The sequence below is a fragment of the Lepidochelys olivacea genome (genome assembly GCF_965140295.1).
Source record: "Lepidochelys olivacea isolate rLepOli2 genome assembly, chromosome: 8".
In the NCBI taxonomy this organism is placed as follows: Eukaryota; Metazoa; Chordata; order Testudines; family Cheloniidae; genus Lepidochelys; species Lepidochelys olivacea.
Window position 1 is genome coordinate 51331951 of NC_140418.1, and position 20786 is coordinate 51352736.

General features: G+C 49.3%; 1 protein-coding gene across 5 annotated transcripts in view; it reads right to left on the reverse strand.

Moving 5' to 3' along the window:
* LOC311525175 (protein transport protein Sec16B-like) overlaps positions 1–20786 on the reverse strand; it is a 44713-nt gene that overhangs the window by 13773 nt on the left and 10154 nt on the right. For 4 of the 5 annotated variants that reach the window (XM_084637042.1, XM_084637043.1, XM_084637040.1 and 1 more), the window contains exons 4-16: positions 20473–20593; positions 19103–19217; positions 17732–17879; positions 17010–17167; positions 14693–14754; positions 13795–13930; positions 12816–13046; positions 10400–10497; positions 9825–9906; positions 8623–8740; positions 6531–6642; positions 3930–4035; positions 424–564 (exon numbers count right to left, since the gene is read on the reverse strand). In XM_084637042.1, coding sequence (XP_084493168.1) covers positions 424–564; positions 3930–4035; positions 6531–6642; positions 8623–8740; positions 9825–9906; positions 10400–10497; positions 12816–13046; positions 13795–13930; positions 14693–14754; positions 17010–17167; positions 17732–17879; positions 19103–19217; positions 20473–20593 — 1628 coding nt within the window. Of the gene's footprint in view, positions 1–423; positions 565–3929; positions 4036–6530; positions 6643–8622; positions 8741–9824; positions 9907–10399; positions 10498–12815; positions 13047–13794; positions 13931–14692; positions 14755–17009; positions 17168–17731; positions 17880–19102; positions 19218–20472; positions 20601–20786 lie in introns of all 5 variants that reach the window. The other variant, XM_084637044.1, reaches the window with a different exon arrangement.

Consider the following 20786-nt stretch of genomic DNA (forward strand, 5'->3'; position numbering starts at 1 on the left):
TTTGACTTGGCTCTTGTGGAGTTGTTTCAGCACCATGGGTGAGCCCAGCACATATCTCATTTAGGCAGCTGCTACAGAAAAATCACCAGAGGCAGCCAGACAGCACAGCCTATTGCATCCCAAAGGACTCACAGCTGTACTGGGTTGATCTTAGTTGTCATACTCCTGCAAATAGATGTTTGGGGCCGATTTTCAGAAGTGCTGAGCTCTTGGGAGCTCCAGGAGCTCCGAGAATGGTCCTCACAACAGAAGGTTGATTGTAAGTAAAATATAGGCCTAGGCAACTTGACGGCATTCCTGAAATCCTGCCTCACGTAAATCAAGGGCAAAACTACCAACAGGGCCAGGATTTCACCCATTAAACACTTCAGCTAACCCCCACCCACAGCCAAAGCAAACAAGGACTGGTTACGAGAGACGCACCTTGATAACCTGTTCTAACAGCACCGGATGGTTGGCCTGGGTCTGGTCTAGCAGAGCTGTGCCAATCCCTTCGCAGTAATGCAAGGCCTGGGAGGTGAGACCATAGTCCGCCAGGCGTGCAGCATAAAGCAGTTTATACACCTTGGAAAAGGAATGAAAAAAAATGACTGTCCAGGTGGGGAGAAGAAAAGGAAAGAAGCAGCAGCCCAGCTGCTCAGAAGCTGAGGTCCCCATACAGCCTTGATGGAGGTGTCTGGCTCAGAGGCAGCATGGACCAGTGGGTAACACACAGGACTGCAAATCAGGAGATCTAGAGTCTAGTCTTGGCTCTGCTTTGTGACCTTGAGTAACTTCCCTCTTTGTGCCTGTTTCCCCTTTGCCTGTCTTCTCTGTTTAGACTGTTAGCTCTTTGGGCCACAGACTCTCTCTCCCTATGCATCTGTGCTGCACCTAGCCTAGTGGGGGCCTCTAGTGCCTAGACAATGAAGTACCAACTTGCAGTCAAGAAGGGAAGAGCCCAGCCCTATTGCAGCACCATGCCATATCTTAGAATTCCACATTAACATGTCTGCTTAGAAAGGCACGAAATAAAGACAGGCTCAGTTGGTCATGTCTTGGGTCAGTGGGGCTGAAGGTCTCATTCTGATCTGTAAGGGGTGTTTGTCCATATCACAAACCCACCATCCATTGCAGCAGGCTAGCTGGTTCGGCTCACCTCGGGCTCACGGCTGGAATTGCAGCGAGGCTGGTTTTGAAGTCAGGGTAAAGATGTGCCAGCCGATCTCTGGGGGAGGACCCTAGCCAGAAATATTTATCTATTCACCTGATTTGTGCAGGGCTTGAGGCTGCAGCAGCTGGGTGCTTATGCACAATGTTAAAAGTACATCAGTTACGCATGGCTATTAGAGAAGGGAAAGCTAGGCAAAAACTAAAGCAGATAAATACATGTGGCACTCTGCCCTGAAACTTGCTAGACTCATGCTCTGATGATCTGTGAAGAGGAGTGAATTCAAAAGACCCTCCTTTGAGGAAGCTCTGATGAGCCCAGGGAGGGCCTGATCTCTCACTGCTTCGTATCTGTGCGAAGTGTGTAACCGTCACCGTTCTGCTTTGCACGTCCTCTGCACAGGCGTGAAAGGCAGCGCAGACTCAAGCCCTCCACATGGATTTCAAGGGCAGCCCCTCGCAGAGCACATGGCAGTGAGTCTAGCCGAAAGGTGACTCTTCTTTTCTTACACAAAACTGAAGAGCTGCAGGCTCCCAGGTCACTCGATGATCAAGGAGACTGAGCACCTATGGACCCTACAAAACCCCAAGGCTGTGAATCACCTGGGATAAAAGCAGCCATGCACTCTCAGCAGATAGTGCTGATGCTGCCTTTCTCCATGACTCCAAATGCTTCCCCTTGCCCACAAGTTAGGTAAAGAGCTGCAAGTCGAGAGGGAGGTTGGTCTAGCCGGGGTTGTAGTAGCAGGGGGTGCGGCAGGGCAGGGTTATGATGGTGGCAGGGTTTAAGACTGGACGTGGCGAGAAGTGCTACAGGCCAGGGGAGAGAGGGACAGACAGCGATAAACAGCAGTGACACTAGTAAATGGGCCTGGAGCCCCAAAGGGATTTAGCTGCTGTACCGCCTAATTTTTAGGTGCCTAGAAAATCGCTGGCACAACAATGGGATCCACAAAGCCTGAGTTAGGCACCTAGACTCCCTATATAATGAATGGGGAGACCCAGGAGTAAGGCTGGCTTAGCTGCCATGGAGAGGCCCAAGTTTTTGCGATCCACAAAAGCCAGCATGCTAGCCAATGGGAGATGCCAAGGAGAGGGGTGTGCTCTAAGCCCTGCCCCTCTCACAGAGTTCTGAGCCTATGTCCAGGTTGCAAGGAGGCATCTATCTCAGCTAGTGATCCACAAACGGGGGAAAGATAGGCCCTCCTCCACCCAAGCCACATGTGGGAACTGATCTGGCAGACTCCATGCAAAACAGCTGAGGGCGGGGAAGGAGGAGCAGATATAGGAGGCTACCAGGTCAAATCTCCCCCTCTTCCTGATGAGGAGAAGGGATTTGTAGAAGGATCTGCCCTATGGAATAGTCTGATATAGGTTTCCCTCAATCTCTCCTATTGAGGTTGTGCCACTTTAATTAAATACATGAATAATTAAATATTAATTGGGCCAAAGCAAGAATGATTCTACAGCCCAGTGGTTCAGGCACTCACCTGAGAAGTGGCAGAGGCCTGTTCAAATCCCTTCTCATCAGGCTGAAGAGGGATTTGAACCAATGGTCTCCCACATCCAGGGTGAGTACCCTAACCATTATAAGTTATAAGGGAAGCTCTCTTCCCACCCCTCACTGTTTTGTATGGAGTTAGGCATGCCCACTGGATCAGGCTGCACACACGTTAGGCGGACAAACATCTATCTTCCTCCAGGTTATGGATTGTTCTGGGCATTAGGTGTTAGACAGGGGTCTGGATGCCTACAGTGAGGCAGCAAACTCAGAAGGTAGAAATTTTGGCACCTAGAGAACTTTTACAGTGTAAATTTAGGTCCCGAGTGAGTTTAGGCACCCACAGCATTCGGTAGCTGCTGAGCAGGGCTTTTGTGGATGGCAGTGGGGCCTAAAAATGGGCTTTAGGTGCCTAAATCTGGGGATTAGGTTCCTAAATCCCTTTGTGGATTCAGGCATGGGGGCTCTGCCTTTTTATAGTTCCTTTCATCCTTACCACTTTACAAATACTACATAAAGCCTCACAACCCTACAGCGACACAGATGAGAGTTAGCACACTCTTTACACGGGCGGGGAAAACGGAGGCACACAGCCATACGACTTGCCAATGGCAAGTCCTAGTCCCTTATTCTAATGACTAGATGACACTGGCCATCAACAGAGCTGTATGTAGTACCCAGGAATGGAATAGCAAGGCACTCTTCAGGTGAGGACTGAGATCCATTGGCAGAGTAAGGGTAGGACAGAAATAACAAGGGCACAGCAGGGCTGTTATTGACATGCACTGGCAGTCCTGGGTGAAGAAGCTGGTGCAGTGCCTGCATGTAGTGTGCCAATCCTAATACATCCTACACGTTCACGAGCTCCCAATTCACTGCCCAGACATAGAGGGGATGAAAATCACCTCTCACTCACACCTCTGGATTATAGAAATTGAGACATTGCCCTGAGCTGTCTATACTGGGTGAGGATGTACACAGCCATGCCCAGACCAGCCAGCGACAGTTGAGGCTGAGGATGGTACTTAGCCAGGAGATGGAGGAAAAGAAAAGAGAAAAACTATCTGTAAATAACACTGGGTGAAGCAAGACATGGGGGACAGCAGAGTTCTTTAGAGACCATTTGAAGGCCGAACGTAATTTTATACCATAGTCTGTGGCAACAGGCATATCAGAAATGCATTAGGTTGTGATTTGTGGAGAGGTTACATTACAGCACATTGAGCACTGGCAGCTCTGCACATCAAATGTACTGGCTGTACCTGACTGTTTTCATTACCTGGAAGGAGAGGATGAAGGATTTGGGACGTCCCAGCATCTGACAATACTCAAAGACTTCAGTCCTCAGGATAGATTCTGTCCTGGCAAACTGTACAAATGTCTGACTGAAAGGAGAATGCAGAGATGTGAGGTCAGGGCCAGAAAGCAAGACTCTTCCTCTCCATGATAAACCTGCATGTCTGGGATACTGAGCGTCCATCCCTCACCCCAATAATCTTCAGAATGTTAAACTTACTAGCAGCAAAAGTGAAACTGATTGATGCCACAGCCAGTCAAATCCCACCAACAAAAGCTTCCTTATAAAGCAGGTAAGCACCAAACCCATCCACACAAACCTTTAAAAGCAAGGAAGTGAAGAGGTACAGCAATCCTCTGTAACATCCTATAACACCCGCCCCATTCACTCCACGCAGCACTCCCTTGCCCCTCCAGCACCTGCAGAACCACAGGCACACCCCAAATCCCTGTAGCTCATATAGCAGCAGAAAACCTCTGCAATATTAATAAGTGTTTACTAGAGGCACCTGTGCATTGTCTAAGTGTGTGACATGGTATTTGTAAATAGGGCAAGTCTGAAACCTCCATGATGCTAAAAAGGAACGAACAGCATAAATGGCGAAAAGCAAATTAGATTGTTAAAATCCTTTCACTGGAGTGCTAGTAACACAGCAGGAATTTTTTAGGAAGTAAAATTTCTAGCTGGGCCCTGAGGGAGGTAGGCTGCCTTGAACTCTTTGAAAATCCCAGCCCGTAAAAAATATTTTGTCCCTTTACAGTAAATTACTCTATTTACCACACTCCATCAATGGGGATCTGGATTCTACTAGGCGGTCCTGCAGACTGTGGACCTGCTTTCCACTGCCTTTTACCCTCTGTGCAATCATTCGCACCTGTGCACAGCGACTGGCAAGCATTGCCATTCCAAGTGGGCAGCTTTTTACATCCACTTTGCCCAGATGTGAACAATAACTCCAGGCTGCAGTGAATCAGACCAAGTGAGATGGGGCTGCTGAGCAGTGACCTTCACTCAGAAATCCAAAGCAAAGAGCCTCTCCAAATGAAACAGATCATTACTCTCTTCCGGAGACACAGAGCTGAAGTCACTTTTCAGAACCAGGCTGATCCCTGTGGAACTGGAGCCACAGTGACATCCAGTGGACAGTTTGGTTAATAGCAGGTGGGTTCTCCACAGCTAACACCTGGGGGATACACCCAGTCTCCAGTTATTGATATATGTGGGTAGGGGTATTTATGTTTTGGGGCTTGGAAGGCAAGGTGTGGGCAAGGAGGAAAACGTTCACGTGTGTTAAAACATCTCCCCACATTATCAAATTACTGCTGCCCAAACACCCATCTACCTTCAAGCACTGCACACTGCTGCTGCCTGGGTGCTGGGCGGCTTCAATGCATCCCCACTAACGTGACTACAATGAAAGGATCAACCCACACATCCAGGAGGTAATGTGGCTGCCAATTTGCTTGGCATAACCCCTTCAGTGCCCTGAGAGCATCAGAGTTCAGTGTGTCTTTCTCTCTCTCCAGGGACCTACTGTGTGTCCTTGGGAGCATCCCTTGCCCTTTCTGTGCCTAATCCCCTCTACCTGTAGAATGAGTGCCAAGTGGATCGCCCTCCAAGGCTCTTCGGAACGTGGGCTGGGCCTCCCCCATTGTAACTAGTTGGCTCAACACAACCAATCGAATACCCAACAGCAGCATTTTCCGTCACCTAGGGTGCAGCGATTTGGAGTGTTGCTCCAGCTGCATGGCTGCCATGCCACTGAAATGTGACCCAGCCACCCCTCCATACAGGCAGAGGGATGCCTGGCCCAAATTTCAGTGAGTGGCATTGTGAACTGGCACACGCGGAGTCTGTTCCTGGAGCGCAGGAGAATGCTCCGAGACCTCGGCTCCTGGCTCACGTGGTATGTGGGTAAGAGAGCGGGCAGACTCCCCAGCCAAGGGAAGCCTGGGCTCCCTGCGGGGTGGGAGGAATGAGCAGGGGATGGAACAGGGTCTTCGGGGTTGGGTGGAGGCAGGGACTGGAATTTGTATATCTTTGGCCATTAGCACAATGCACAGCACTCTAGCGAGGTTAGCAGGGAACTCCTGGGTTCTGTTCCCAGCTATGCCACTGTTGTAGAGATGCCCTTAGGCGCAGCATTCCACCTTGCTGTTCCTAACCAGGAAGACCAAGGGCTATGGGTTTGTCAGCTTCAAGGACCCCAATGACTACACCCCATCAAACTGCGCAAGAGCATGTGGAAGGATCACAACATCGATGTGGTGCACAAGAAGCAGAAAGAGAAGAAGAAACTTGGACTGAGATAGCCCGGGGAGGGCCCCCACCCCGGGGCCCCCAGCAGACGCCAGGCAGACTTGGCCCCCATCTGCCCTGGGGGCTATGGTGCTGGGTGGCCAGATTCCTCACCCCCCTTCCGTCTGTCTTGTATGACAGGTCCTGGCACAGGGCAGATTCCTCCCTCCGAGGAGTGTTAGTTCCTGTTTTTAAAGCCCTGGGAGATCCCTGGGGGAGCTGTTCTGACTCCTAAGAATGACAATTGTAAATATTTGCAGGAGCCTACCTGCTTGGCTTACTCACCTGGGGTCACTGCCCAGCAACACCATGTGGTCTGTCTTAACCCCGTAGTGACCAAAAGGGACATTCGCCGTTAGATAGCAGAAGTGAGCAGCTTGTATTAACCCTCTCCCAGCTGGACAGGAAGAAGATGGACAAAAGCCAGTCACAAGAAAAATACACCTTCAAATGCGCACATGATAAAACAGCTGTATTCATCTCCCCTCTCTGCCCATCCAGGGCCCCCAACCCCGAGGCAACCCCTTCACCGTACATCCTCTTGCACGACTGTTATTTTGCTATTCATCAAGTTTAATTTTCCATTAGACGACCTGACTGGGTGGCAGAAGCACGTGCCAGTAAGTGTCTGGCTCCCGTTTAGCTTCTTCAGGTTGTTTCCATGTAGCAAGATCTGTGGTGAGACTTTCTACCATTGTCACCGCATAGCTGGCACTAAGAATAAGCTGATTAAGTCTCTCTGTCAGCCACATCTGTGACCCAGGCACTAGGGCAGAGAGGTATGCATTTCAGAGCCTGCGATAGGGATATTTCACCAGCAGGAGTATACAGTGTCTATTATCTGATTGAGCGTGCAGGGGAGAGCAGTATTCCCATTCCTTTCCCTGCCACCCTGCACACCTGTCTTTACACAGTTACTTACACCCATGTCTGCACATATACTGCGGTACATCTCCACACACACGTTACATTGCCCTGGAACATGTAGGCTCGCTGTATTAAAGGCAGCCAGGCACACAGGTGTATGGGCAGGGGTATGCAGGCAGATACAGGCCTTTGGACACAAGCACACAGACACACAGTCACAATTGCATACACTACACAATTACATGGAAAGGAGCAGATGCACAATCTTGTCAAGGCTCACAAACATACATACATCGGTTCACAACAGCTTACATAGCCCCTTATGCTGCCAAGGCATCTTATGGCACTTTAATAGAAGCTGTGCAGTAATTTATTAATACAGTCATGGGGCTGAGCTAAAGAGGAAAATAAAGGATTGTTCATCTTGGAAGCAAAGAGTGAAGTCAGCAGCAGAGCCCCAAGGTCACAGTGTAGGGAATTCACGAGAGAAAAGACTGCTGCACCAGTCCCCCAGAATGACCTATGCAGGGGCAGGCGAGACCAGTGGCTGGCATCAGATGGCTCAGGGGCGAGAAGACATCTCTGAATGTATGTAAGTCGCCCCAACTCATAGTTCCTTCATGGTGGGCAGTGAGTTCACAACAGCATGTACTGCACCCATTTAAACCACTCCATGATACAAACTCACTCCCAAATGCATAAAAGCAGCACAAGCCCAAGCTAGCCAAGAGAACTGAGCAGATATCCACTCACGCCACCAATTCCACAGACAAAAATCCAGGCTGGCCAAGAGAGCTGAGCAGATAGCCAGCCGTCCCACCAGTCCTAGATGGGCTCACCTTACCCTGAGGGCACCTTGTCAGCCACCTGTTCTCAAATGGCCTCTCTCTGCCCCACTGAAGTATATGTCGGGGGGTCCATACACATAGACAAAACTTTAAAAAATGAACTTGGCTTCTGCAGGAGGTAAGCCTGGCCAGCGGGAGCTCTGTGTACTCAGCATCTCGGAAAGGCCCTTTTCTAATTTAGGTGTCTAACTTTAGCCATCCACATCAGAAAATGTTGACCTGTGCTTTCTGGGTGGCCTGTACATTTCTGAGTGTCTATTTTGTGGCAGCAAATCTTATTGCAACTGGAATGTAAATATCTGAGCTCCTCTTTTCTGGGTAGCAGTAGTAGGAACTTTCCAGCTGTGCACCACCAATGATCCCAACCACTGGTATGAAATGAGCAAGATGGCATTCCAAGTGGATGCTCAGCGCACGCTCCCAGCAAGGCCAAGCTGTGTGTGGTGGTGAAGGTGATGTGGCTGGCTCTACAGTGGGGACAGAACCGAGACTAAGCTTATTTCCATCAGGGTGGTTTTGAACCCAGAGGCATGTTTAACCATTATGTCACCATCCTCCCACCTCCTGTAATGGAGTACGCTAAAAGTGTAAGCACAATGGGGCGTCCTATCTGACGCTAAGTGTGGGCCACTCAGCTGGGCCCAGTCATCACCTCTCCTCACCCAAGGTGTCTCCCATGGCGACGATGGCCCGGTGGTTCAGCTCAGTGCCCCCAACCTGATTGGACAGCATCACTGCCAGGTGTGGTCTCCAGTCTCCCCACCTGCCATCCCCACAGCACTGGGAGCAGAAACAAAGAAAGATGAATAAATAGTTTGGCTGCTTTAGCTCCTTGATCTGACCTTTACTAGGTACAGAGCTATTGAAGCATCACAAGGGAAGGAACACTGTCTGTGAATAAAGAAATGAAGTGACTACATCTGTTCAAGTGAGACCTAAAGGCAGAGGAGGCAAAAAAGCTACAGTGCATTTCTCTTCTCCTGCTTCTGGCTGTGGCTTCACAAATGTTGCCTGGCAGTTTGTGCCTTCTGCAAGAAGCCAACTTAATAGCAATTAGTTTATGCCAAGTAACCAAAAACATTCACCTAGCATCATGCCTCTGTGTCAGCCTCCACTCCAATCAGCTGACCTGGGCCGCTTCACCCTCCCTGCATTCCCTCTGTCAGCCTGAGCTTTCCATGTCCCCTCAAATTTCAGGCCTCTGTGCTCTTTCATGCCTCCACAGAGACCTTCTGCAAGTCAGCTCCATGCCTCCCCCACCCTGTGCCACCACAGCACACTGTCATGCAACCCTATGTGGCGCACTAGGTTCTTACGCTGCATCCCCACTGTATCAGGTTCCTATAGAGGAATGCCACTGTGCTGGTGCTAGGAGGGGTCACTACATCATACTGGGGTTGTCACCCATCCCATATTCACAGGACAGCCCCTTTGGCATGAACCTGTCCTGTCCCTGTGAGCCAGACAGTTAAAAGAGTCCGACTGTTCACTGTGCTGCTCACGACGTTGCATTGGCACGTGATGATATTGGGTTGCCATGCATCGAGGCAGCGCACGGACATGCACATGCAAACGCATCACCGCACCAGGATATGGTTACCCCAGTCTCATGGGGCAAACAGAAATAGGCAGGGACCCTGATGCCATCTGGGAGGTGGCAACAGGCAGCCAGCTTAGCAGCACAGTGAAAAATGGCCAGTTACTTTGCTGTTCACTGCAGTGAACATCCTAAAGGACAAATTGATGATACTGAGATGTCATCCTATGAAGCACTGCAGAGTGCCACTGAGGCCCACTCCCCTACCCTACACCAACACAAGGCATTGAGGGCAGGGAGGGAGCCAGATGCTTTTCCATTCAGTACCAGCGCAGCCTGAGGTATCCTTCCGGACATGAGCTGGAAGAGAGTCTGCAGAGGGTCGTTGAGGGCCAGCGTGCTTGTGAACCTGCAAACCGAGAGCAGAGAGACAGGCCATTATGCTGACAGGAAGGAAGGGCGGTCCAGTGATTAGAGCACTAGCGTAGTACATGGATAGTCTGGGTTCAATTCCTGCTCTGCTACACTTCCTCTATGACCTTGGGAAACTCCCTTAGCCTCTCTATGCCTTAGTTCCCCCTCTGTAACACGTGGATAAAACTTCCTTACCTTACAGGGCTGGGTGAGGATAAATACATTAAAGAGTGTGCGGCCTTCAGATACGGCAGTGAGGGGGCCATGTAAGTACCTAAGATAGAGTGATCGGTGAGCCCAAACCCCTTGCTCATCTCCAAGGTAGGGAGAGACAAACAGCAGAAATCCTCCATCCAAGGGCTCAGGTTGTGTGAAGCACGGACAAAGTGGGAGACTCAACAGGGATGTTATGCAGCTGTGAATGGCAGGGGAGGGGGCCAATCATGTGGAGGGTTCTTGAGCACCATGCTCTGGCAGCTCCTACACACCCAGACAGAACCCAGCTGTAGGTCCTCAGGTCCATCTTGCTTGACAGGAATAGGGCATGACCCCACAGATGACTTCTCATGGCCCAGTCCAGGGCTTCCTACAGTCAGGAGAAAAAAAATTGTCCTGTTACCATTTCTCTCTCTCCCACTGCTGTGAAAGGAAGGTCCTTACTTTCCAAGGCCAAGCATGGGACCTACAGATGGATTCCCCTAGCCTGGGGCTTCTTCCCATCTGCAGGGAGCTGGGTTTGCGAGAAATGAATTGATTTTTCCCATGGGTGTAATATATCCCCCCAAACATGGGGCCAGCTCAAGCCTGCAATGGATGATGTGACTGTTGGGTTTACCCATCTGGAGCCAGCTTAGATAAATTGTTCTCCATCACCCAGGCCTCCTTATGTTTATTCCTACCTGTACAAAAGTATTAGTGCTGTCCCATTGACTACAAGCTCCAGGCTGCCTATTAGCAATTAATGCCACAAAGTCAGAATTCTAGACTGGGCACTAAAGCCTTCTCTGCACTAGAGGTTTTCCCTCCCACCATTGCGACCACCAGTTCAGCTCCAACTGTGATAGCAAACGCAGGAGCTCTTAGATGAGATGCCCTTGGCCATTACAATTTGGAACACTGTGTCCCAAAAGTGCTGGAACTAGGAGTGCTGGAGGGGTTGCCACACACCCCTGTCTTGAAGTGGTTTCCGTCACACACAAGTTTTACAGTTTGGTTCAATGGCTCTCAGCAACCCCACTGTACAAATTGTTCCAGCACCCCTGCTGTATCTATTGGACCCCACCCCAATAAGGCTTATCTGTCACACTGGTTATCGACAGCAGAGCTCCTGCAATTGCTATCATCAGTGGTGCTGCCTTGGTGTTAGCAACAGTGGGACATTTTTGCCCTAATGCAGATTCAGGGGTTAATTCTACAAACAGGGTGTGATGTTATCTGATTAAAATATGACCACGTAGATCATTGTTGCTACCGCTATTATATACTTGCAACAAATGTTGTACAAAATATGTCAAGTAAGGTGTCTATGGAAAGGTTATGAGTTGCTGAATATGATTATGCTATTTGTATGCATGTATCATTTTTGTATCTGAAGTTACAATTATTAACTATGTACCTGTATTTCAAATGTTTGCTCCTGTGGTAACACCAACAAGATATTTAGCTAGCATATTGTGAAGGGACTATTGAAGTTGAATGGCCCATCAAAGAACACTCAGCTTACAATGGACCATGGAAGACGCCTATCTACACTTAATGGACTTTCCTGAGGACATTCTAACTAGAGTATGGGTAATTGCCTCTGCTATAACTAAACGAAGCATGCAGTATTGTGACTTGCCCATGTGACTCCAAACTCCATCTTGTTACCTGTAATTTTCCACAAACTAGAACAGTGGGTTTCCCTTCACTTGGCAGAAGCTATAAAAGGCCCTGGAAACATCTCCATTTTGCCTCTTTCCTGCTCAAACCTCTGGACTATGAACTTATACTAATGGGAGCATTCCAACCAAGGGACCGAGGACCTTCCAATGATTTGGAAGCAACCACAGACTTCACAAGCCAGCAGTTTAATTACATCACTGCTACAAGCCTGATCCAAGAACTTTGCAATTGTTGTATGTATTTGATTCCTTTAAACCAATTTTAACTCCCACCTTTCTTTCTTTTTTATAAATAAACCTTTAGATTTTTGATACTGACGGATTGGCAATGGCGTGATTACTGGGTAAGATCTGAGTTATATATTGATCTGGGTATGTGGCTGGTCCTTTGGGATCAGAAGAACCTTTTGTTTGATTAAATTGGTTTTAAATAACCACTCATCATTAAGTCTAGTGTCTGGGTGTTGAATCCAGGACTGGAGTACTTAAGGAGACTGCATTCCTGACTTCTTGTTAGCCAGTGTGGTGAGACAGAAGATTACTTTTGTTGCTGGATTGGTATATTTCATGGAAAAACAACCACCAGTTTTGGGGTTTGTCTGCCCTTTTTCCCAGTAGCTTGTGCTGAATTTGGTATTCTCAGTTGTGACCCCCCTAAGGCACAGTGACACAGGGACCTTCCTTAGCCACTACCACCCATTCGAGCCCTCTTCAAAAGACAAGCCAGTGTTAGACTGGGCCAAGGGAGGATTAGCAACAGACTCCGCACTGCAGTCAGAGAAAGACCTGGACCCAATTCCTGGCTCTCTGAGCCAGTGACAGTTACAGGAGCACTGTGGAGGTATCACCGCCAGCACCCATGGAAAATGAGAGCTGCGTTGCTCAGACCGCCTCCCAATCAATTACAGAGAGGGGTTCGTGGCCCTGGAAAACCCACCCTTTCCACTGCAGGCAGGGAAAACGTTAGAAAGGGAGCAGTGGGGAGTCTCTGGAGACACAGGTGTGCATGCACCCTACTTACTTTCTTTCTGCCATAGAAGAGGAGCTTGGTGAATTTCTCCACTCTCTGCTCTGGTGTCTCCATGCTGGGTGGGATCTCCCCAGTGAGGAGGTCTGGTGTCCCGGAGCCCTGCACTGGCCACTCTTCATTGGTCAGGTTGATCAGATTAGCCCCTGGGTCTTGCCTTTTATACTTCTCCAGGCGCTTGCAGTCTTGCATCAGCAGCTCAGCTGTGTCTGAACCCACCATGGACTGCACAGGGAAATGGAGGTACATGAGAACTGACATCTTAGAACAGACCAGTGGCCCATCTAGTCTGGTATCCAGCCTTGGCCAGTGGACAACACTGCATAATATGGAGGTAGGTATAAATCCCCCCAAAAGCACCACACCAAATATTACCGTACTATGGGGAATAATTCCTTCCTGACCCATCACTCCTGGTCAATCTATGCCCTGAAGCATGAAGATCAGTGGCCCATATGATTTTTGTCCTAGTGAGTGTCATTGTCTTAATCACATATACACAGTGTTAGTGGAGAGAAAGTCAAGGCAATGAGTCATCAACAAGGGACATAATAGCAAAAATCAAACTTTATAGATCTCAGTGGTCTGGTCCTGATTCCTTCTAACATTCAGTGGCAGATCTCCTGCAGATTGGGTTTGATACACTAATCTCCTTCTGGACAGAAATGTTGGCTCATAAATTAAGTTGACAGTGTCTCTTTAGGTGCTGCTGTTCCATTGGAACATTGGTATTTCAAAGGTGCTGCACCTGGTTTGGGGAACAGCCCTGGAGAGGTGTCTCTTCAATGTACCTGGTGCTTTGGGCCGCACTGGTGGTCAGCATTAATGGAGGAGTGAAATGCATTTAAGATCCCCCATAGCAGCACCTGGCTGCTTCAGACACACAAAAGGGAATCTCACAACGAGCCATCCTTAACTGAACCAAAAAGACTCAAAAGGACTGGAATGCATCACAACGCAAAAGGACACACACCCCGTTCTGCCGGCAAAGGAGGACCAAGAGTTTCCAGAGCAGGGCTGAGTCTCTGCCTCTCTGAGTCTCCAAATCACAGCTCATGGCCACTCTGCGCTGGCAAAACGTCATCACATCCACCTTGTGCAAATCCTCCCTGCAGGAACAAACAAAGAAGATGTTGGCAAGTGCAAGGCAGGACATCCTTAACCGCATAAGGGAGGATTCCCAGGACTCTGTGAGTTATGTGGAGGACTCCCGAAATTCAAGGAGAGGTAGAAAATCAGAGATATTCACATACATATCAATAACACCACAATGCATCCGTCAGACAAAACATGTAATAAAGCTGGTTATTACGATTCCCATTTTTCAGATGGCCAAGCCACAAACATTTAGAACGTATCTGGTATCAGGTCTACTCTTACTGAAGCTCAGCTCCCAAGGAGCACGACATCAGACTTCGGTTCTGCAGAGCATGAGGGGACTGAAACACCTGCTCATCCGAACCACTGTGGCTGTCCCACAACCCCTTCTTACAACCCAGGTTTCCTTGAACTTGGTTACGAAATAAGAACCAAACAGTCAAACAATGTTCTCTGAGCATTCCCAATAGAGCAAACCCACAGATCCAACCAACCACATGCACATTGCTGAATCTGGACCTGGACTTTGCCGATGGTCCTTATCTTTACAGAGGGCCTAGCCAAAACCCGGACCTGAACACCCCGAGGCTTTGGGGAGTTTGAAACATGAATCCAAATTACATGGCTTGGGCTCATCTCTAATTCCGGGTGACCATATCCTCTTTTAACGGTCAAGCTGTGTGTGTAGCAGCCTGGAGAGAAGCTGAATGCTGGGACAGAAAGGAATGCTGATAGGGCGCATGGTTTACTGTACACCTCCAATGGCATTGTACCTGACCAGAGGCCCTGGGAAGGCTCGCATCTCCTCCTGTTCTTTGGTGTCATGAAGGATTACCTAGGAGGCAAGAGCAGAGACTTAAGAACAGTGACCAAGGCCTGTCTGAAAGCTAAATTGCTTTGGCAAAGGCTTTACTAGTACTGGGGATGCTTTTCTCAAAGCCGTCTTTGGGCATACATGTTATCCCGGAGCATATGCACGGATGTGTTTACCATCTTGATCCACACAACTATAAGAAGCAATTGCCTTTTACAATGGGATCTGGCTCCTATGATTGCAGTCCTTTGGGAGAGAGAAGGCTCCAGCTCAGAGGGGAAAAGAGGGGCAGACGCTGTGGAACACAATCTACCTAAAGTGCTTATATGGCCCCCCTCATTGCTATATCTGAGCACCTCACAATCTTTAATGTATTTATCCTCCCAACACCCGTGGGAGGCAGGGCAGGGGTATTACCCCCCAGCACAGATGAGGAACTGAGGAACGATGCAGCTAGGGGACTTGCCCAGGGTCACACTGAAAGTCTGTGGCAGAGCAGGGACTTGAGCCCAGGTCTCACAAGTCCCATGCTAGTGCCCTAGCCACCAGATTGAAAACTCTCTTCTTAGGAGACAATTTGAGGGAGCACAGAGTAGCAGCCGTGTTAGTCTGTATTCGCAAAAAGAAAAGGAGTACTTGTGGCACCTTAGAGACTAACAAATTTATCTGAGCATAAGCTTTCGTGAGCTACAGCTCACTTCATCGGATGCATTCAGTGGAAAATACAGTGGGGAGATCTATATACACAGAGAACATGAAACAATGGGTGTTACCATACACACTGTAAGGAGAGTGATCACTTAAGATGAGCTATTACCAGCAGGAGAGCTGGGGGGGGGGGAAGAAAACCTATTGTAGTGATAATCAAGGTGGGCCATTTCCAGCAGTTGACAAGAACATCTGAGGAACAGTTGGGGGTGGGGGATAAACATGGGGAAATAGTTTTACTTTGTGTAATGACCCATCCACTCCCAGTCTCTATTCAAGCCTAAGTTAATTGTATCCAGCTTGCAAATTAATTCCAATTCAGCAGTCTCTTGTTGGAGTCTGTTTTTGAAGCCCCTCTGCCATGTACATTGGTCAAACTGGACAGTCTCTACGTAAAAGAATAAATGGACACAAATCAGACGTCAAGAATTATAACATTCAAAAACCAGTTGGAGAACACTTCAATCTCTCTGGTCACTCGATTACAGACCTAAAAGTGGCAATACTTCAACAAAAAAACTTCAAAAACAGACTCCAACGAGAGACTGCTGAACTGGAATTAATTTGCAAACTGGATACAATTAACTTAGGCTTGAATAGTGACTGGGAATGGATGGGTCATTACACAACGTAAAACTATTTCCCCATGTTTATCCAATGAATGCATCCGATGAAGTGAGCTGTAGCTCACAAAAGCTTATGCTCAAAGGAGAGAGTTGTGACTCCAAGGCCTTTGGCCCAATGAGACCAGTCATTTGGACAGCTACAGGGTATAAGAGCCAACCCAGGTAACTCACACAGAGGACCTGACAATAAAAGCAATTTGTGCAGAACCTGGAACTGCCTTGGAGTCTCATTCAAGGACCTGTAAGAACCAGAATGGCCCTAGTCCTGTGTGAGATCCCTCCGTCTGCACTATGGCCAAAGGCTCCAGAGCAGAGTACCACAGCTTTGGGTGATTCCATTTTACGATGGCAGAGCGTGCTGGCAAAACATGCAGCCCGCTGTGAAGGTGCACATGATGTCCTCTTGAGCCCAGGTTAAGGACACTGCTCAACCCTAAAGTCTTAGTCACTGAAAGGCATGGCTAGTTCCTAAGGGCATGTCTCCATGGTGTGGTGGGAGGGGTTGATTTCTAAAGCACACTAACATGTTGTTCCTTAACTGGTCTGTGTAGATCCTACTGTGCTTTACCATAGCACTGTTTGAAACAGTGAGACATGGGCGGGAAGGGAGCTGGCACTGCTCAGGGAAATGGAGAGACAGCACAAAACTCAGGTCCCTCAATCTGGGGCCCTCAGGTTTAAAGGGGCAGTGTGGGTGGTGGATGGAAGGGTACAAAGTGTTACAGGGGCAGTGCGGGCGGAGGATGGGAGGGTATGAGGGGTTACAGGTGGGGGATGGGAGGGCACAAGGGGTTAAAGGGCCATGCAGGCGGGGGATGGGAGGGTATGAAGAATTATAGGGCAGTACAGGCAGGGGATGGGAGGGTATGAGGGGTTATGGAGCAGTGCAGGTGGGTGATGGGATGGCAGCTCTCAGTTGCAGGTGGCTGGGTGGTTGGTTACCTCCAGGCTGTGTATTTCGATGAGGGCGGGCTGCCCATCAGCTGGGGAGTTAGGGCACACTCGGACCAGCTGGCCTCCTGCTCCGAAGCACACTGGCACATGAGGGAGAGAATACTTCTGGGGTGCCACGGGGTGCGGGGTGGACAGCGAGACTTCCTCTAAACAGCAACAAATGTACACACAGTCCAGAGCCAGCCCTTTCACAGCCACTCAGCAAGCTTTGTTACTGGGGGAAAGCCCTAGGGACAGCACCAAACATGCTTCCAGGCAGCACCAAGCTTTCTCCACCAGCTGGTACAGGGGCCAAGGCCCTACAGACTGTGCCAGGCAGAATTCAGGGAAACAGCCCTTCTCTGAACTGACTGAAGTCCCTACTAAATCTAACACTGGGTTATATGGACATACCCTACAGTACTGCTGGGCAATGCCCAGCATCACCCTGCCCCCACCCTCCAGTACTGCTGGGTGATGCCCAGCCTCACCCGGTAATTTCCACATGCTGCTTTCCAAGTGAGATTGTCTGCACCGTTAGGTGCCTTAAAAGCTTTTTAAAATCTGGCCTTAAGCATCAGTAATGGCCATTCGAACTTCCCATGATGCTTTACAGGCTCATACGTGAGGGCAACAGCCATATTCTCATACAGCCCACTATCCCCGCTGTGAGAGCATCTGCATGTGCCTGCCCACCCCATGGAGGCCTGGTGCCCTCACCTCACACCCACCTGCTTGAACTGGACTCCAGGTCTCTGAAGGATCTTGGGCATACTGACTGGGAGAGTCGCGCATGTACTGACTGAGTTCATAGCTGCTGGAGCTGAGGCCGGAATCCTTGTACTGCACGAGCCAGCTGAGCTCACGTGGGGCGGGGAGCTGAGGGAAAAGAGAAGCCACAGGAGCCATGGGGAAAGGGAAGCAGAGAAAATGGTGGCCTGAGGTTGCCAGACGGGAAAGGTGGGAAGGGAGACTGGCAAGAGGGGTGAGAGTTGCATTGTGTGGAAATGGAGCTGTAACACAACAAAGACATGTTGCATTTATACAGTGTCACAGTGCCCAGCTTGGCCAGCACCGGCACTGGACCAGCGCCTGCAGAACAAACAACAGGGGTCTCTCCAGCTTGAGCTAAACTGCCTAGTCTCAAGCTAAGAGCTGTAACCAGCTTGTGTCCTCTGCGGATCTGGCACAGGGGGACAGACATTGCTCCCACTGATGTGTGTTACAGCAACGTCTCCCCTCAAATGATCTCAAGCACTTTAAGTTCTAAAACTCTTTCAGTCACACTTTGCTTATTCCTGGTGGTTTTGTTGAATATGATTTAGATGCTCGGTTGGTGTAAATCCACATAGTTCCATTGACTTCCATGGAGCTATACCATTTGACACCAGCTGCAGCTCTGGCCCAATACCTCTCACTGATCTGACACAGACACCCGCGTATGCTCCTGCGGAAGCAAATAAGCATTTTCTAGATACGTTTTGTCATTTGATCATTTGCAAAATGCAGTCACTCAGACAGAGCCTCCTGTCACTCGTGGAAATAAGCAGTCCTCTGTCATAGGCAGCTGTCACCACCTCTTCTGGGAGCAGATAACCGTTCTGCTGGACAGCCCCCTGGTGTGTGGAGGGACTGGACTAACATAGAGGTCCTAGAATAACAGAGGGTGGAGAAACCCACCAAGACCACCCTTTGCGCCAGTTCCAGGTGCAGCAAAGGTGGGCCCTGCCTCCAGATGCCATGGAGAGTACAAGTGACAGCCCCACAGAAGAAGCCTTTGTGGTAATGATACTAATAGCCCTTCCATCATGTTTCCATGTGAGGCTCTCAAAGCACTCTGCAAACAGTAATGAATCAACGCTGGAAGATAGGGAAGTAAGACTACCCCCATTTTGCAAACTGGGAAATTGAGGCACTGGGCGGGAAGGCAATTGCTCAACGTCACACAGAGAGTTGGTGGTAGATCCAAGGATAGAACTCAGACCTCCTGAGTGCCTGGTCTAACAACTATGCAACACTCCCACACAGATGGGCTGACAGACACTCTCCAAAATCTCCAGAAGAACCTCAGATCTCCGACTCATCTGTCTCTCTGTGGTTACCTCATACTGCTGGAAGCGGGCGTCCTCCACGTAGTTCCCCCGGGATTCCTCCCCAGTATGCTCCTGCCTGGGAGTCGAGATGTACCTGTCCTCGTAGAAACTGTAGCTCTTTGAGCTGTGGGAGGGAACAGAGTGCCAACCCAACATCAGGGCAGATGTGTTGTGAGCCATCCACAAAACCCACTGCAGATGTGCTCATCAAGTTCCAGTACTGATGACTTTCTTAGGTGAAAAGCCAGTGGCTGCTGCCACATGGGGGTGAAGACTCCTTCTCTTTATTCAAGGGAAATGAGAATACACAGAACCGGCTTGTTAGAACAGACTCAGTCTCCTGCAGAAAGAGCCAGAGCAGTAGTTTTGCAGTCCAATGGCACGGATTCTGTCTGCATCCTGCCAAGATGAAAAGCTGGGTACTGGCTACTAAGGGCCAGATTTTAAAGGTATTTAGGCCCCTATAGAGGCAGATTGGCACCTAGAGGGATTGTCTGCACCATTACGTGCCTTAAGAGCTTTTTAAAATCTGGCCCTAAGCATCAGCCCTCTTCTGGCTGCAATCACACAGGCCAAACCACTGAAACGCAATTCACTGTCATCATTGTTTCCTGCGTGGGGTCAGTGTGTCCGGTGCTGGACAGACAGAGTCCCTGTCCAGTACAATTTTTAATCTAGAGGCCTGATCCAAAGCCCTTTGAAGTCAATGGGAGTCTTTCATTAGGGATCAGATCAGGCCCTAGGAGCACTAGGATGGCTAGCCTGATGCTAAGCATGGATAAGGCACAGGGAACCCTTTCTCCCTTGCCCTATGCACACATCATAATCCCACTGCCTGTGTTTTAGGAAGCTAAGGGGATGTGGCTAGTGCTGCCCAAAGCGCTAATCAGCTCCGCAGAGCACGTGACTGAGCAGGGCCAGGCCATGTACACCGACAGAGTGATGCTGGGGGAACCCTGGCTGCACCAGGTTTGAAATACAGTAGAGAACATCCTTGAAACTGACCTGAGAGGCTATTTCAAGAGTGATCTAATGGTGACACCATGGGAAGCTGCAGGAGAGCCAGCGAGCACCGTGTATGCACATTAACACAAAACAGCGTGGGCCAATGGAGCCGCTGGCTGCGTAACTGAGACTACTTGCTCAGGTCACAATTCACTAAGCAAACCACAACAGGTTCAGGGTGTGCAGCGTGGGGTCCCACCGGCACGTAGCTACTGGAGACATTCCATCCCAGTGCATCTGGGACGACAGCATAACCACACACCCCTATCTATCACATGGTATTGCTTGGGTTTTGACGGGGGAAGTTGGAAACCTGCCCGAAAAGCTCATGCACAGACATTAGGTTCTTCCCTTCCCATTCTAATCACCCTTACCGGTATTGTGACACATCATTCTGCCCAAATGGGCTGGTCTCGTGGTCATGACGGGAGTCTCTGTAGTAGTTCTGATACCAGTAATTCATGTGCCTGCCATAAGGATCTTCGTGCCCTGGATCTGCACACTCAGAGAAAACCACCATAAAGATCTAGTATTTTTCTTCAGTGCAATTAGTATTAATAAAGTTTTAAAAGGGACAAGATTGAGTCAGGATTTGTCATTTGCACTCCATTGCTTCCAAATTATTCTGCCTAGTTAGTGCCATGATATATGTATGTGGCGTGTATGCCTGTACGTCCAATACACACCT